The sequence below is a fragment of the Narcine bancroftii genome, chromosome 3 (genome assembly GCF_036971445.1).
Source record: "Narcine bancroftii isolate sNarBan1 chromosome 3, sNarBan1.hap1, whole genome shotgun sequence".
Classification (NCBI taxonomy): Eukaryota; Metazoa; Chordata; class Chondrichthyes; order Torpediniformes; family Narcinidae; genus Narcine; species Narcine bancroftii.
The window spans coordinates 39,645,379-39,663,130 of NC_091471.1; the positions used below are offsets into that span (position 1 = coordinate 39,645,379).

Genomic DNA, 17,752 nt, shown 5'->3' on the forward strand with positions numbered 1-17,752 from the left:
TTACACATTCTTGGACAGTACTTTTAAAATTCAAATTTAAGGAGAAATAAAGAAGAAATGACAGGCAATTTTTGATAATTTATTCATTAGCAAATACAGCGTGCTTCATTTATCAAAACAGTTTTAAAAAAATGTACACAAATGATTTTCACCACAAAATAAGCATATAAAAATGAAACTGTATTTAAAAATGAACATTGTAAGAGAAAAATACGGTATACAAACTAATTTTTTTGTGATAAGATTACCTGTATTAGGTGTGGTTGCTTGCTGCCACTGTGCATTTGTAGTGCTAAATTTGAACGGTTTGAGTGTTTTCAAAAAGTCTGGATTCTCAGGTGGTCCTGATTTCTGACCTCCAGATATTTGGACCTCTACTGTAACACTTTCAACTCGTTAGCAAGCCTCATTAATGAAAATTTGGCAATTAGTCTTTTGGGCCTGGGCCCTTCATCAGATACAAGAAAAACAGACAGCCACCTTAATATAAAGGTAGGGGTAGGGGGTAGGAGGAGAGAGGAAGGGGCAGGGGCGGTGCACAGGCTAAAGGTAAGAGCTCATAAGTGCATACAGGTGGGAAGGGAGATGAGCTGAGAAGTGACCAGGGAAAAGAGTTGAAGGTAGAAAACTCTGATAGGAGAAGAGAAGGGATTGGGGAGCTGAAGAAAAGGAGACTAGGGGAAAGGGAAATAGAGAGACTCAGTAGAGGGGCTTAACAGGAATTAGAGAAGTCAATGTTAACGCTGACTTGTTGGAGATTGCCAAGACAGAATGTAAGGTATTGTTCTTCCAATTTGCATGTGGCTTTGGTTTGGCAGTGCACGAGGACATGGACTGACATGTCAGGGTGGAGAATTCAAATGGTTCGGCATTGGGAGGTCCCTCCTATTGCACCTCTTCCACCCACCCATTATATAACCCATTCTATGACCTCTTAAGTGTTAGCCTGTGCTCCTTCCTCTCCATCATTTTATTCAGGCACTTGCCTGTTTTTGCTTACACCTGATGAAAGGCCCAGGGACAAAATGTTGGTTACTTTTTACTTCCTTTGGATGCTGTGTAGGCTGCTAAGTTTCTCTAGCCCATTTGTGTATTGCACTTTACCCCAGCATCTGCAGACTTTCAGATTTATTGTCAGAGTACATACATGACATCAGATACAACCCTGAAATTCCCTTTTCCTTTGGGAGTACCAGTTTTATTTTATTTTATAGTGCAAAAAATAAACTGTACACAGCGCAAACAAATAAAAGAACTGTAAAGAGATAATGAATGTAAACAAACTGACTAATATAGAGAGATCAAAGAAAATCAATAAAGTGCACATGTAATTAGTCTCTGATTGACTTTGCCGTTGACAATTCTGATGGTAGAGGGGTAGCAGGTATTCCTGAACCTGGTGAAGTGAGTTTTGTGGCACTTATACCTCTTTCCTGATGGCAGCAGCGAGAACACAGCGTGGGTTCTTGCTTAATTACTGTACATGAGATCTCTGAGAGTGTGTTAATGGTTGCAGGACCCCTACACTGGTACAGAATGGTTTGAAACACTGGCTTAGAAGACAACAGCAACTACACATTTAATGGAATCAAATTCTATCACATACTAACCTGCATTACATTGCCAATAATAATGCTGTTCACCAGTTCATGGCTGACCTGTCCAGCAGCTAATGCAGCCTTTGCAGCATGCGCAGCTAAATATGTGGCACTATAGTCCTTTAGCTTTCCTCCATAGGTACCAAAAGGAGTCCGTTTGGCAGCAACTATAAATATACCTTTAAAAATGCAAAGAAATGTGTTCCACTTTACTAATGAACTCAATAAATGCATTAAAAATCTTGCAGTAATAATGTAACAATTTTTTTAAAAAGCATTCATAAATAATTATATTTTGATGAGAATTTCAAAAAAGCTTTTTGATGTATTATATCCTGACAAATAGCTCATAATAAGTTTGGAAATGCAAAAATGCATCTTTTATTTATAAAATGATGGTTTTGCACCAACAAACCAGTCACAACAGGTCAATATTTCTGATAATAACATTTAACAGTGAATCAATTAACTGAATTTAAATTAACATCAAAAGCTGTAGGGTGCAATTTAGCTGCTCACATCTCCACCATTCATCTCTGGCTTTAGCTCCTTTCACCCCACCACCCTCTAAAATCTAAAAGCACAGCCATCTGAGGAAGAGAATTCCAAAGATTCATTTCCCTGTAGGTGAGAATTCTTCTCATTTTAATGCTAACCAGCCAATCGTTTTTTATGATATGGTGATTCTTAGTTCAAAAGCTGATTGCCAGGAAAGATAGAATTCCTTCATCTATTCTGTCCAGTTTCACCTAATTTTTACAATTCAATGAGATCGCCTCATATTCTTTCAATTTCAAGATATAGGACGAATCAATTTAATCTCTTCTCACGTGCCAATAACACCCTTTTACCCTCTTCGAAACAATCAAACTAGTTAAATCTAGAAATTAAATTCCCTGCAGCCTGGACAGATTTGAATTCATCAGATAATATCTCAGAATTGTTAATCCAGTAACAAAGCCATTATCCCATTATATCCAATGCCAACAGCACTGATCAATGTTTAATCTATAAAAGGAACACTCATAAAGACAGCTGCTGAAGTGTGCACTGGAGGGTCAGTTAATAAAGGAATATAACTTTGTTTTGAGTTTCTTGTTTACAGCCGATAAATGAGTTCCATCAGTTATTAGTCTATTTATGATTATGTAGTAATACCATCAAATGTTCACTGACCTCTTTGGCTCATAATGCTTTGGCAGCACAATTTCAAACTGCTCATCTGTCAAATCCTTCCATGACCTTGTCCTACAAACCCCCTTGATTTCTGCACTCATTTTGATCTTGCCTCTAGCTTTCTTGACAAAGGCTTAGTTTAGTGACTTAAAATTTCACATTGATTAGTATTAAGTTTGTTTAAGAACTGCTCTCGTGGAGCACCTTGAAACATTTGACTGTAATAAAGTACTGTATTAATGCAAGTTGGAGAACATTCACATTTCAAAACACAGCTGTCAGCTGTTTAACCAATAGAAGTTTGTGAGTGTTCTGCAATAGGTGATACGTGTGCATCAGTTTCACACAGAGTTAACTGCCTGCATATGACCTCATGCTGCCAACATAATTTTAACAATTTTAATACCATTTCAGTTGATGCCTTGTTGATATTAGCTATTTCAATTCTTATCCCAATTACAGAACTTAAGGCTACATCACAGTGTGGTACAGTTGCTGCAGAGAAATGGATCAGAGGACAATCTGAAGGACCTTACAAGTGGTAGAGAGGATCACTGGAGTCTTCCCCCCATCCCATTGAAGCAGGAATGCAAAATCAATAAGGATCCCTTCCAACCTGCACACAGCATCTTTCAGCTGTTCCCGTCAGGGAAGAGACACACAAGTATCAGAGCCGACATGACCAGGCTAAGGTACAGCTTCTTCCCATGGCCAGTGATAATGAAGAACAACCAAAGGAACTGTTCACACAAACCATCCGAGACTCTCATATTCATGAAACAATATTTATTTATTTGTATAGATGAATACTTATCTGCATATGCATTGTTTGTCTATATATGTCTGGTTTTGCGTCTACGTGTTTTTGCACTGAGGACTGGAGAACGCTGTTTTGTCAGGTTGAATAGTGTTAGGTCTGCTTTGTTCGAGAATGAGTGAGTCAGACACCAGACTGAGTCGAAATCAAGGTTCTTTATTACCGGATTGTAACACTTGCAACTAACAGTGTTAGTTGGAGAAGGCGCATTCTCCCGATATCAGCAAGTGGTGTTTTTTTTATACCTCAGGACACACACTTAGTAAATTATTATACCATTACATTGTCCAATCAGGGGACGGGTCCGTGAGGCGGGTTGCAACGTCGAGCTTTGCTTTGAGGTTTGCCTGGAAGTTTCCTCTCGCTTCGTCTGACTGCAGTTTTCCAACATTGAACCTCTTTCTGGGGGCTTTATTGTTCCTGGGCTTTGGCTTGAAGTGAAGGTTGAGCTTGCAGCGAACCAGCCGGTGGTCAGTGTGGCATTCCGCGCTAGGCATGACCCTGGTGTGGAGCACATCTTGTTTGTCACTTTCTCGCACCAGGATGTAGTCCAGGAGGTGCCAGTGTTTGGATCGGGGATGCATCCAGGTGGTCTTAAGGCTGTCCCTCTGCTGAAAAAGGGTGTTTGTAATGACAAGCCGCTGTTCTGCGCAGAGCTCCAACAGGAGGCGCCCATTGTCGTTGCACTTGCCGACGCCATGCTTGCCCAGGATTCCTGGCCAGGTTTCTGAGTCTTTGCCGACACGAGCGTTGAAGTCGCCCAGGATGACAACCTTGTCGGCTGTAGGGGTACGTTGGATGAGGTTGCGCAGGTCGGTGTAGAACTTGTTCTTTTCTGCTGGTTCCGCCTGGAGGGTTGGAGCATAGACACTGATGAGGGTGATGTGACGCTTGTTTTGAAGTGGGAGTCGCATGGACATGATTCGGTCCGAGAGGCCTGTCGGAAGGTTTTCGAGTTTGGAGGCAATGAAGCTCTTGACCATGAAGCCTACACCAGATAGGCGTCGTTCATCCGAAGGCTTGCCAGACCAGTAGAGTGTGTAGCCCGCGCCGCGTTCTTGGAGGCTGCCTACATCTGCCAGGCGGACTTCACTGAGAGCGGCTATGTCGATGTCAAGTCTGAGGAGTTCATGTGCAATGAGGGCAGACCGACGTTCAGGTCGGTGGCTGTCAGTCTTGTCTAGCATGGTTCTGATGTTCCAGCATGCTAGCTTGAGTTTGTGAGCATCTTTTGAGGGGGAGGACGTGGAGGGGGAGGACGTGGAGGGGGAGGACGTGGAGGGGGAGGACGTGGAGGGGGAGGACGTGGAGGGGGAGGACGTGGAGGGGGAGGACGTGGACCTGCAGTCTCTTCAATCTGAGGCGCCTGCAAGCTCACACCAAGACACAAGAGAAACTTGTCCGTGAACTACTCTTTGCAGATGATGCCGCTTTAGTTGCCCATTCAGAGCCAGCTCTTCAGCGCTTGACGTCCTGCTTTGCGGAAACTGCCAAAATGTTTGGCCTGGAAGTCAGCCTGAAGAAAACTGAGGTCCTCCATCAGCCAGCTCCCCACCATGACTACCAGCCCCCCCACATCTCCATTGGGCACACAAAACTCAAAACGGTCAACCAGTTTACCTATCTCGGCTGCACCATTTCATCAGATGCAAGGATCGACAATGAGATAGACAACAGACTCGCCAAGGCAAATAGCGCCTTTGGAAGACTACACAAAAGAGTCTGGAAAAACAACCAACTGAAAAACCTCACAAAGATAAGCGTATACAGAGCCGTTGTCATACCCACACTCCTGTTCGGCTCCGAATCATGGGTCCTCTACCGGCACCACCTACGGCTCCTAGAACGCTTCCACCAGCGTTGTCTCCGCTCCATCCTCAACATCCATTGGAGCGCTCACACCCCTAACGTCGAGGTACTCGAGATGGCAGAGGTCGACTGCATCGAGTCCACGCTGCTGAAGATCCAGCTGCGCTGGATGGGTCACGTCTCCAGAATGGAGGACCATCGCCTTCCCAAGATCGTATTATATGGCGAGCTCTCCACTGGCCACCGTGACAGAGGTGCACCAAAGAAAAGGTACAAGGACTGCCTAAAGAAATCTCTTGGTGCCTGCCACATTGACCACCGCCAGTGGGCTGATAACGCCTCAAACCGTGCATCTTGGCGCCTCACAGTTTGGCGGGCAGCAGCCTCCTTTGAAGAAGACCGCAGAGCCCACCTCACTGACAAAAGGCAAAGGAGGAAAAACCCAACACCCAACCCCAACCAACCAATTTTCCCTTGCAACCGCTGCAATCGTGTCTGCCTGTCCCGCATCGGACTGGTCAGCCACAAACGAGCCTGCAGCTGACGTGGACTTTTTACCCCCTCCATAAATCTTCGTCCGCGAAGCCAAGCCAAAGAAAAGAAAACATTGTCCAATGAATAAGCTGTTGCTACCCTTCTCTGTTAGTCTGCTGCTCATCAGCTTGTTATTGCCAAACTTATCTTGAGCGTACAAGGTCACACCTGCATTCCTGTTACTCCTTAGTACTGGGTGACTCCTTCTCCGGTCCCAACTCATGATGTTTTTACCTTACAATAGGTACAATCAAATAATAATAAACTTGACTTGAACAATTTTAACATTTTTATTCTAATAGAGAATACTGCACTGAAGAACTGTAGCTCAACTGTTACACAAGTTGCTGGTTTTATTGTATTACTAATTATTTTTAAGGCAGCTACAGACAGAAACAAATTTTTTTAAATGTCAAATATCAGAACAAACATTTTGCTCCATGCCAATTGTTTGTAAAAGGGTGAGAAAACTGAGATGAAAAGGACCAAGAATTCATTGGCACATGCACAAGCTTTTAAGTTGGCCAATAAATATTTTGCTTAATTGCACATCGGGCCCAAGAATAAGCATTCAGGTGTATTTTGTAGAAGAACAGGCCAACTGTTGATGATGGAGACAGGTGTAACTCAAGGCTTCAATGGGGGCCAGAGTGGCTATAATTGTCTGCTACTGGATAGTAGGTAGGGGGAGTATGGATTCAGTTTGCCTGACACAAAGCTGTCTCCAGCTAAACCAAGGACCCATTTGAATGAACGTGCCAGGACCAGATTCCATTGTCTGGGTCCTGTTCAGGTAGGCTACCTGAATGAGGAAACAAATTATTGTGTTATGAAGGTCTGCTTCTGCAGGAGTGCCCATGCTCTGCTACTAAATTTAATTTCAAGTTTATTGTCACCATGTATCAAAATTGCAGTGAGAGAGGTTGTTTTGTGAGTAGACCAGTGGTCATCTCATACATAATATAACAAAAAATGCAAAGTTACAAAGAGATCATTTGGTACAGAGTAATAATTTCACTATTTTGGGATTCATTCAGGAGACTGAAGACAGCGGAAAGAAACCAGTCCTTTAATCCAGTGGTGCGGGATCTCACACTTATGAATCTTCTTCCTGACAGGAGATGGGTGAAAAGATTGTGGTCGGGGTGGCAAGAATCTTTTAATGTGTTGGCTGTTTTACCAAGGAAGTGCGAGTTGTAGATGGAATCGATGGTGGGGAGGGGAATATGTATGATGTTCTAAACCTCATTCACAACCACTGCAGTTTTTTTGTATTCTTGGGTGAAGCAGTTCCTATACCATGCAGTAATTCACCCTGATAAAATTTTTTCAATGGTGCACCTGTAGAAGCTATAAAGCGATGTTAGATATGTGACAAATTTCCTCAGGCTTCTGAAGAAGTAGAGACACTGGTGCACTTTCTTGCCCATTGCATCAACAGAAGATGTTTACCCCTACAGTGGTCCTCAATCTTTTTCTTTTCACTCTCATACCACCTTAAGTAATCCCTATGCCATCGGTAAGGGATTGCTTAAGGTGGTATGTGAGTGGAAGGAAAGGTTGAGAATCACTGCTCTAGATCCAATTGTTACTGAAATATTCTGCTTGAGAAAAATTGTCCTTGGTCCATTTCCTTTGGAGTTAAGAAACGGTGCACATAACGAGTCAATTAGGTACAATTAAAACAGTGGTTTTCAAACTTTTTCTTTCCGCCCACATACCATCTTAAGCAATCCCTTACTAATCACAGAACAACTATGGCAAAGGGAATACTTAAAGTGGTACGTGAGTGGAAAGAAAAAGGTTGAGAACCACTGCCCTAGAAACATAAAACTGTCTACTTTCTCCACCTCAACACTGTTGATGTGGACTGGGGAATGCATTCCATCCCTCCTCCAGAAGCCTAATAACCAGCTCTTGAATGAACATCTATGCTTTATCTGCCAGATGCCCAAAGGATTTGGAAGGAAAAAAAAACGTTGCAATCCCTGTGTTATCCTTTACAATTTTTTAATCCATACAAGTTGTGTCATGTAATGCACACAAACATTGCAATACACAATCCATGAAGGTTGGTGGTGTGGATAGTATAGAAGACTGACATAAATTACTACAGGATGGGGGGGGGGTTGTGGCAAGATGGCATAGAGTCTAGATGTGTAATCTCGACCTCTCTGGCCAGACTTTTAAGTACCCGTTTTTTTAACCCTTTGTTTTCAAGTTTAAACTTTTTAAATTTTAGTTTAAAGTATTAAGGAACTATTATGGCCATTAATGGTAAAAAGATTAAACCTCAAGTGCAGAAGAAGTTACATTTTTGAAGTGCTGAGGATTTGGGGCCTCTAATGAATGAGATGGTTCAAATGATAAGTTCAGAATTGAATATAGTTAAAGCACGTGTGGATGCATTTTATGAAGAATTTAAAAAATTTCAGACTGCTTTTTTGGATTGTAAACAACAAGTGCCTTCTAACACAGAAAAAGTATTGAAGGTTGAAAAATCAGTCACAGAATTGGGAGAACGCGAGAAGGAGTTAGAGAGGAAAATAGACTACTTGGAGAATCAAAGAAGAAGGAATGTGAAAATCGTTGGTTTGCCAGAAGGTATAGAAGGACAAGATCCTCTTTGTTTTTTTTTAAAGACTGGCTCCCATAAGTATTAGGGCAAGAATTTTTTTCTGGAGGCTTGGTACTGGAAAGAGCCCATAGAGCTCGAAGAAAAACACCCTCAGCTGGTCAACCACCGAGACTGGTAACAATTTGATGTTTGAATTATTTGGAGAGAGAAGCAATGCTTCGACTAGCAGTGCAAAATGCGAGACAACGACAAACTCCGTTATTGATTCAGAATAGCAAAGTTTTTTTAAAATCCTGATTTGAGTCAAGAGGTCATTCAACGTCAACATCAATTTAATCCAGTTAAAGAAGTTTTGTGGCGTAAAGGTTATAAGTCCACTTTTCGCTACCCAGCAGTGTTGAAGGTATTTTATGGAGACTATCAATTTCGTTTTTTTGTGAATGATCGTGAAACAATGATTTTTGCTGATTCATTGCCAGATATAAGAGGACAAAGATGTAGTCCACCATTGTCTCCTAAAGAAAAATCTGGTTGTTCTGGAAACGGAAGAAATGGCAGAAATGGGAAAAAACGGAATGGAAAGAGTCCAACCTCTTCTGAAATGGTATCTCCGAGATTGGAATCTCTTGGATGAAAAGAAGAATTTTCTTTTTCTTACTCTATTTTTTTTGTTATTATGATATTTTGATGTTATTCATTCTTTGGCTGGGGAGGGAGAGATTTGCTCTAAGTTCTTTACTAGTCATCAGCCACTGGTGGGTGACCCACACCCAATTTTTTTTTAGGAATTACTACCTTTTGGTAGTTTTTTTTGGGGGGGATTTTCTTTTTTTAATTTTAGTTAGCTTTAAATTTGTGATTTTTTTTCCTATTGGAGGGCCTAAATACGTTGATTTGAGTTTTCATATAAAGATATTATTGGTATTTAGTAATAATAGTAGATAAGTGAAAGTTGAGGTTTGCTACTTTTAATGTTCGAGGATTAAGCGTAAGTGAGTCTTGGCGTATATTAAGAAAATGAAAATTGATATTGCCTTTTTACAACAAACACATTTGAATGTGAAGGAAAGTATGAAATTAAAGAGGGACTGGGTTGGGCATGTATATTCTTCTTCATTTAATTCTAGGGCTAAAGGCGTAGCAATCTTGATACATAAAAATTTATCTTTTGAATTACAATCAATGGAGGAAAAGGCACGATGTATTCTTAAATTGAATTGTAAGATTTTTAGTGAATTTTGACTTTATTTAATTTTCTTTGGCTTGGCTTCGCGGACAAAGATTTATGGAGGGATAATGTCCACATCAGCTGCAGGCATGTTTGTGGCTGACAAGTCCGATGCGGGACAGGCAAACACGGTTGCAGCGGTTGCAAGGGAAAATTGGTTGGTTGGGGTTGGGTGTTGGGTTTTTCCTCCTTTGTCTTTTGTCAGTGCGGTGGGCTCTGCGGTCTTCTTCAAAGGAGGTTGCTGCCTGCCGAACTGTGAGGCGCCAAGATGCACGGTTTGAGGCGATATCAGCCCACTGGCGGTGGTCAATGTGGCAGGCACCAAGAGATTTCTTTAGGCAGTCCTTGTACCTCTTCTTTGGTGCACCTCTGTCTCGGTGGCCAGTGGAGAGCTCGCCATATAACACGATCTTGGAAAGGCGATGGTCCTCCATTCTGGAGACGTGACCTACCCAGCGCAGTTGGATCTTCAGCAGCGTGGATTCGATGCTGTCGGCCTCCGCCATCTTGAGTACTTCGATGTTGGAGATGAAGTCGCTCCAATGAATGTTGAGGATGGAGCGGAGACAACGCTGGTGGAAGCGTTCTAGGAGCCGTAGGTGATGCCGGTAGAGGACCCCTGATGAAGAAAACTGAGTTCCTCCATCAGCCAGCTCTCCACCATGACTACCAGCCCCCCCACATCTCCATCGGGCACACAAAACTCAAAACGGTCAACCAGTTTACCTATCTCGGCTGCACCATTTCACCGGATGCAAGGATCGACAACGAGAGAGACAACAGACTCGCCAAGGCAAATAGCGCCTTTGGAAGACTGCACAAAAGAGTCTGGAAAAACAACCAACTGAAAAACCTCACAAAGATTAACGTATACAGAGCCATTGTCATACTTTACTTAATATTTATGCCCCAAATGTAGATGATGAAATATTTATTTCAGATGCATGTTTGGGTCAGGCTAATGATAATATTTTAGTTGGTGGTGATTTTAATTGTGTTTTGGAACTTTTATTAGATAAATCTCTGAAGAAAGTTAAGAAATCTAAGATGGCAGTTCAGGTTCAAACGTTGATGAAAGATCTTAATTTAGTAGATATTTGGAGACGTCTTAATCTGACAGAGAAAAATTTCTCTTTTTATTCATCTAGACATGAATCGTTTTCAAGGATTGACTTCTTTTTAGTATCGGGAAAATACAACAAGCGGAATATAAAAGTAGGGTGATTTCAGATCATTCTTTGTTATATTTTACATATGCAACTTCTGAGAAAATTCAAGTGGCCTATCGTTGGAGGTTTAATACAATGTTGTTAAAAAATATGGAATTTATTGATTTTTTGAAAAAACAAATTAATTTTTTTTAAAGAAAATTCTAATTCTGTTCAAAGTAAGTTTGTATTATGGGATGCTATGAAAGCTTATTTGAGGACAAATAATTAGTTATACTTCTAAAATAAAAAAAGAATCGATTAAATCAGAGTCTTGAATTAGAGAAACGGATTGATGAGTTAGAAAAGAAATTCCAGAAAGATGCTACAGAAGATCAGAAAATAGAATTATCTAGGATGAAATTGGAATATAATACTTTGCAATCTTATCAATTTGAATCTGTGATTAATAGGACTAAACAACAGTATTATGAATGGAGAGAGAAAGCACGTAAGGTATTGGCGTGGCAATTAAAGAAAGAACAGATTTCGAGGACTATTAATGCTGTTAGATGGAATTCGCTTATTACTTATAAACCTTGTGAGATTAATGATGAATTTTGTTCATTTTATAAAAAGTTATATACATCTGAAGGAAAACAAGGAATTGGATCGATTGATCTTTTTTTAAAATCACAGTTGAATTTACCGATATTAGAGGATGCAGATATACAGGAGTTAGAAAAACCATTTACTGATTTGGAAATTAAAATGGCTATGATGGAAATGCCGAATGGTAAATCGCCTGGTGATGATGGATTTTCGGTTGAATTTTATAAATTTTTTTATGATGATTTATCTACAGTGTTTGGGGATATATTACGTCAAGTTGGAGAACATTATGAATTACCTGAGTCTTGTTCTAGTGCTTTAATTACAGTAATTCCAAAAAAAGAGAGATCCTTTGAAAGTATCTTCATATAGACCAATTTCGTTGTTAAATGTAGATTATAAAATATTAGTGAATAGATTGGCTAAATTTTTACCTAAGTTGATTCATATGGATCAAACAAGTTTTATAAAGAATAGATATGTTTCAGATAATATTTTGCGTGTGATTAGTTTGATTAATTGATTTTGACAATCTTCAGATCACCCGATGGTGATATCTTTAGATGCAGAAAAAGCATTTGACGGAGTTGAATGGAATTTTTTGTTTAAAGTTTTGGAGAAATTTAAGTTTGGTTCTTTTTTTTATTGGTTGGATTAGGGCTCTATATAGTAAACCAGTAGCTAGAGTATTGATGAATGGTTTAATTTTGGAATCTTTTAAGTTAACTCGATCAACTTGTCAAGGTTGTCCTTTATCACCACCTTTGTTTGTGTTAGTGATTGAACCTTTAGCACAGTTGATAAGACAAAATACACAGATACAAGGTATGAAAGTTTTAGATGAGGAGTATAAAATTAATTTATTTGCTGATGATGTATTGGTGTATTTAACAAACCCAGCTCAGTCACTTTTGCACTTGAAGGAGTGTTTAATACGATATGGATGTCTTTCTGGATATAAAGTTAATTGGGAAAAAAGTGAAATCTTACCAGTAAGTGAAGGAGAATATTCAGTTTATAAGAATATTATTAATTAGAAATGGACTGATAGAATTAAATATCTGGGTATAATTTTGGATGTCAATTATCAATCTTTATATAAATTAAATTATGTTCCGTTAATTTAAAAAATTAAAACTGATTTGATTAAATGGAAAGATTTACCTATTAATTTATTGGGTAGAATAAATATAATTAAGATGAATATTTTTTCATGTATACAATATTTGTTTCAATCTATTCCGTATTTACTTGATAATATTTTTTTTCGAGACTTGAATAAAATGGTTCGGGAGTTTTTATGGAGAGGTAAATTTTCGAGAGTAGCTTTGAATAAATTAACTTGGAAATATGAGTTAGGGGGATTACGTTTACCACATTTTCAAAATTATTATGAAGCAGCCCAACTTAAATTTATTAGTTCATTGATGGATTTGGTACAGCCTCCTAGTTGGGCCAAAATTGAGATGGTAAATATTTCTGAATTTGAAGTACATCAATTTTTGTTTAGATGGAATATAAATTTGTTACAACAATATAATGTGCCTATACTAAAACATTTAATGAAGTTATGGATAAAGAAAAATAAAACGATAGGCTCTAGGGGTAAATTATTGGCTTTGACTCTGTTGTATAATAATCAACTTATTTATTTTTCAATACATAATTGAAGTTTATTGCATTGGAGATTTAAAAGTGTGAAAAATTTGGGAGATTGTTTTATAGAGGGTAAATTTTTATCTTTTAATCAGATGAGGGACAGTTTTGGTATTGATAAGAACTCTTTGTTTCTCTATTATCAAATTCGATCTTTGGTAAAAAGTATGTTTGGTAGAGATATGATTTTATCTGAAATGACTAAATTTGAGACTTTTCTTATGAAGGTACCAGAGAAGGGTTATATTTCATCTATGTATCAAATATTACAAGATGGTATGGATAAAAAGGGTTGGGGTAGATCTAAAAGTAAATGGGAAGCGGATACTGGTTTTATTTTTTCCGAGGATGATCGGTTATGATAATATAACTAGATTGATAAATGCATGTTACGCAATGATTAACTATAATTTTCTACATCAATTATACTTAACACCTGAAAAATTAAAAAAGTATGGTTTTCATGAATCAGATTTGTGTTTTAGATGTGGTAATACAGTTAGAACTTTTTTTCATGCTGTTTGGTTATGTATACATATACAATCATTTTGGAAGAAAATTCAATTGTTTTTAGAATACCTGTACAAGATTAAAATACTTTTAGATCCGACAGTATTTTTATTGGGTAGTTTGCAACCTCTGAAAGGCTTGGGATTAGATAAGTTTCAACTTGCTTTTGTATATTTAGCTTTATCTGTAGTGAAAAAATGTATTGCTAGTACATGGAAAGATACAAGTATGATTGAAATGAGATATTGTTTAATAATGGAAAAAATTACATATGTTTCGCGTGATAATTATCATTTTTTTTATTAATAAGTGGTTGTTATATTCAGAATATTCCTTTTATAGAGAATGCAGAAGTCATTTACCAAGAGATTTCAGAGAAGATGGACTTTTGTTATGTGAAAAGAATTAAGGCACATTTCGTCCATCTCTTAATGAAGGATTGAAGCCTGAAACATTGGTTAGGTTTCCTTATCTTCGTTGTTTGACTTGCTGAGTTTCTGCAGCATTGTAGCTTTACGATATACAGCCCAATGACTGGATCACACTGTCCACCACACTATTTTAAACATGGCTCCCAATATCCCATGTCTACCAAACTGACAATGGCATCCTAACTTTTTCAAACTTTAACTCTTCATCCACCGCAAAAGTTTGAATGTAGCCCAGCCCGGCAGAGTTCAAAGTACAAGGCTCACACCCAGCGCTAACTCTTGTCAACTTCTGTTTGCCCCAATCGACAACTTATTTTTAAACAACAATGTAGAGTGAGGTTTAATTTTGCATGTTTATCACCGAACAAGTCTATAAAGGTTAAAGAGAACGGCAGACAAACCTCTAAGTAAAGACATTGTAGAATCACTCCTACAGATGTTACCGCGGCGTTCAATTAGGACCTCGGGCTCCAGCACCACTTCAAACTCTCCATTCTGGGCACCACATTCAATTCATCCCCCACTGACAATTTCAACCCTTTCTTTGCAGTGAAAAAAATATAGAATATTACTAAAAAAAATAAACGTTGTTTTATGGGTTGTAAACAATTCAATTAATTTTCTGTGAAACGAAATAAAGATTTTGACGAAAGTTCTGATTCAGATGGCAAATAATGATCTGCTAAGCATGCTTGACCCTGATTGGTCCCACCTTTAACCAATCAATAGAGGCCTGAAGGGCGGGTCTATCGTTCTCTGCGGCTGCGCATGATGCTGTTGTGTGGGACGAGCGGCAGGGGAGAGGGGTTTGGTCCGTGATCTTTTCCATGCAGGTGGTGACCTGAGAGAAGCCGAGTCAATGTTTCTCAATGAGGAAATGGATTCATACTGAAACGGGTCAGTTCTGATCCTTAGAGTTGATTGAACGAAGTTCGAATCCTCACCCAAGTGAACGTGAACATTTTCCTTATATGATCGGGCCCTGTGTTGGGAGCCTGAGATGATTCAAGTCATTTTTGGCGATGGGACAAATGTGTTCACTCTCTGCAGCTCTTTAACTCGCATCCTTTCCTTATCTTTGTAGAAATGTAACAGTAGTTTAGCGAAGAAAGTAGAGAGTTAGTTTCTGGGTTTAAGCTCCTTGTTTCCTGTGAGTTCCTCTAGGATTTGTGTGTTTTTACAACAATCTCAGCGCCTGCAAGTCTTTCGTGTTTCACTTCTGTGCGAAGGAACCTGCAGTCAGTGACTAAGTTGCAAGTTGTCTGGACCCTAAGGATTTCCTGTCTGCTTCAGTTTCCTTCCACATCTTAGGTGTGCCAGTGGGTGAATTGGTTTCTGCAAATTACTTCTTGTACATGGAGTTAAGAGTCAGGTAGAGTTAATGGACATGCGAGAGAGAAAAGTTTACAGGGAAATAAGGGGTGAAGGAGATTGATCAGACAGCTAGTATATATTAGACGGGCCACCAGCTTTTTTTAAAAATTAAAGGTCTAGATTTTGAACCAGGCGTCTATTGTGTGTATGTGCACTTCGGGTATTTTACATTTAGCAAGGTAGGTGTCTTAACATTGAAAATGGTCAATGATGATTAGCCCACTGCGCAATCTGAGTTCCATTATGAACTAAACTGATGGAATTAGTGCTTGGAAAAATATCTGAGGCCATTCAATTAAATATATGGGACTGAAAAATGAAAACATGATGTTGGAGATATGACAAATACAGAAAATGCTGACGACTCCGCGGTCCTGATGAGATTGAGAGCAGTTTGAAGAAATTGGGGAAGTTAGAAATCGCAATACACAAAAGTGCTGGAGAAACTCAGCAGGTCATGCAGCATCCATCCATAGGAAGCAAAGATATATAAGCAACATTTCAGGTCTGAGCCCTTCAAGCTATGACAGAAATCGGGCAGATGCTTGTTTAAAAAAGGTTGGGGGAGGATAGTAGAGGAGGGAAGAATGGGCGGGGAGGAGCACAGGCCAACAGGCAAGAAATCATGGGAGGAGGGCATGAGAAAAAAAATGAGAGATGGTAGGGGAGGAGGTAGTTCTTTGGATGGAAAAGGAGGGGGTAGGGAGCTGGAGGAAGGAGACAGAAGAGAGACAGAGGAGGGTCCTAATGAGAACTGGAGAAGTAGAGTTAATGCTATCTGGTTGGAGAGTACCCAGATTGAATATTAGGTATTCCTCCAATTTCTGGATGGCCTCATTTTGGCAGTGAGAGAAGCCATGGACAGACGTGGCCTGGGAATGGGGTTTGGAATTGAAATGGTTGGCCATTCAGAGGTCCCCATTATTGCACCAGACAGGGCAAAGGTGCTCAATGAAATAATCTCCCAGTCTACGTCAAGTCTCTCCAATGTAGAGGACGCCAAAGCAGGAGCACAAGATGCAGCATAAAAACAAATGACCTCTGAGGAAGAGCATTAGCAACTGGTAAACAACCAGAGTGATTCCTATATTCCAACTCTCTGCTACCATTGAATTCATTTTTGAAATGTCTTTGGAAGCTGATTCCACCACCTTGAACTTAAGATTCTAAACTTCTGTAAGAATACATGTTGTAATTTTTCTTCTGGCTGTTATTCTAAATATATAACCCTTAGTTACTGATCCACTTTTCAGCTTAAAAAATAACTTAAATCTACTTGCAAAATCAAACCTTCATAATTTTGCAAACATTTCATGGTCTTGAAATTCACTATTAGGTCTCAGAATCAGAATTTATTGTCATGAACAAGTCATGAAATTTGGTGTTTTGTGACAACATCATAACCGCTTATACAACAATTTTTAAAAATTGTGCATGAAAAGAAAGGCAGTGTATTTGGCTCATTGATTGTTCAGGAATCTGATGTCAGTGGGGGCGAAACTGTCCCTGTGCCGCTGAGTGCTCATCTTTAGGCTCCTGTACCTTTTTACCGATGGTAGCAGAGTGAAGGGGGTGTGGTCTGGGTGGTGGGGGTCTTTGAGAATAGAGGCTGCTTTATTAGGACATTGCCTCTTGTGGATTTCCTCAATGGAGTGAAGTTTGGTGCCTGTGATGTCACAGGCAGAGTTAACAGCCCTCTGGAGTTGTTGCCTCCATACCAGGCAGTGATGCAACCAGCCAGAATGCTCTCCACAGTACACCTGTAGAGGTTATTGAGAGTATTCGGTGACATAGTGAACCACCTCAGACACCTCACAAAGTATAGCCACTGGTGAGCCTTCTTTGTGATTGCATCAACATGAAGGCTCCAGGATCTTTGCTTTGGGAATAATTCCTGATTCACAGTCTTTCCATTACTTTTTCCTTTTCACTGATATTACCCTGAAACACAGATAATCTTATTATGACGTACTTCTTGATGTGTCATGCCCAGAATTGTAATTTAATATGCTGTTATGAGCCCAAAGTTATTCACCACGACAAGTAGTTACTTAAACAAAAGTTGTTTCTAATTATCTTTAAACATGAAAACAGAATCAAACTTTAACTTATCATTATTAACTTAACCCCCTTCTAATTCTAAGTGCATGTGTATGTAATGTGTATTTAAATTTAAGAAAGTTCTTTTGTTTACAGTTCATTCTCACCTCTCATTCTTCCAAGTTCTCTGCTTGCAGGCAATTTTGGTGCTCGAAAGGTAAATGGTTACTGCTCAGGAAGG

General features: G+C 39.4%; 1 protein-coding gene, 1 long non-coding RNA gene and 1 other non-coding gene across 3 annotated transcripts in view; 2 read left to right on the forward strand and 1 right to left on the reverse strand.

Moving 5' to 3' along the window:
- The window catches only part of acaa2 (acetyl-CoA acyltransferase 2), a 60,103-nt gene extending 45,499 nt beyond the window's left edge, over nucleotides 1-14,604 (reverse strand). The window contains exons 1-2 of the mRNA XM_069923883.1: nucleotides 14,499-14,604; nucleotides 1,611-1,777 (exon numbers count right to left, since the gene is read on the reverse strand). Of these exons, the coding sequence (XP_069779984.1) occupies nucleotides 1,611-1,777; nucleotides 14,499-14,514 (183 nt within the window). The 5' untranslated portion in view covers nucleotides 14,515-14,604. The remainder of the gene's footprint in view (nucleotides 1-1,610; nucleotides 1,778-14,498) is intronic.
- On the forward strand, nucleotides 8,996-14,718 carry LOC138757105 (uncharacterized). Its single transcript, XR_011353347.1, has 3 exons — nucleotides 8,996-9,116; nucleotides 10,889-10,955; nucleotides 14,009-14,718. It is a non-coding gene; the product is annotated as an uncharacterized lncRNA (long non-coding RNA).
- Nucleotides 14,719-15,672: 954 nt separating this feature from the next.
- Nucleotides 15,673-15,761, forward strand: LOC138759730 (small Cajal body-specific RNA 18). The gene has a single exon (XR_011355058.1). It is a non-coding gene; the product is annotated as a small Cajal body-specific RNA 18 (non-coding RNA).
- Nucleotides 15,762-17,752: the final 1,991 nt, after the last annotated feature.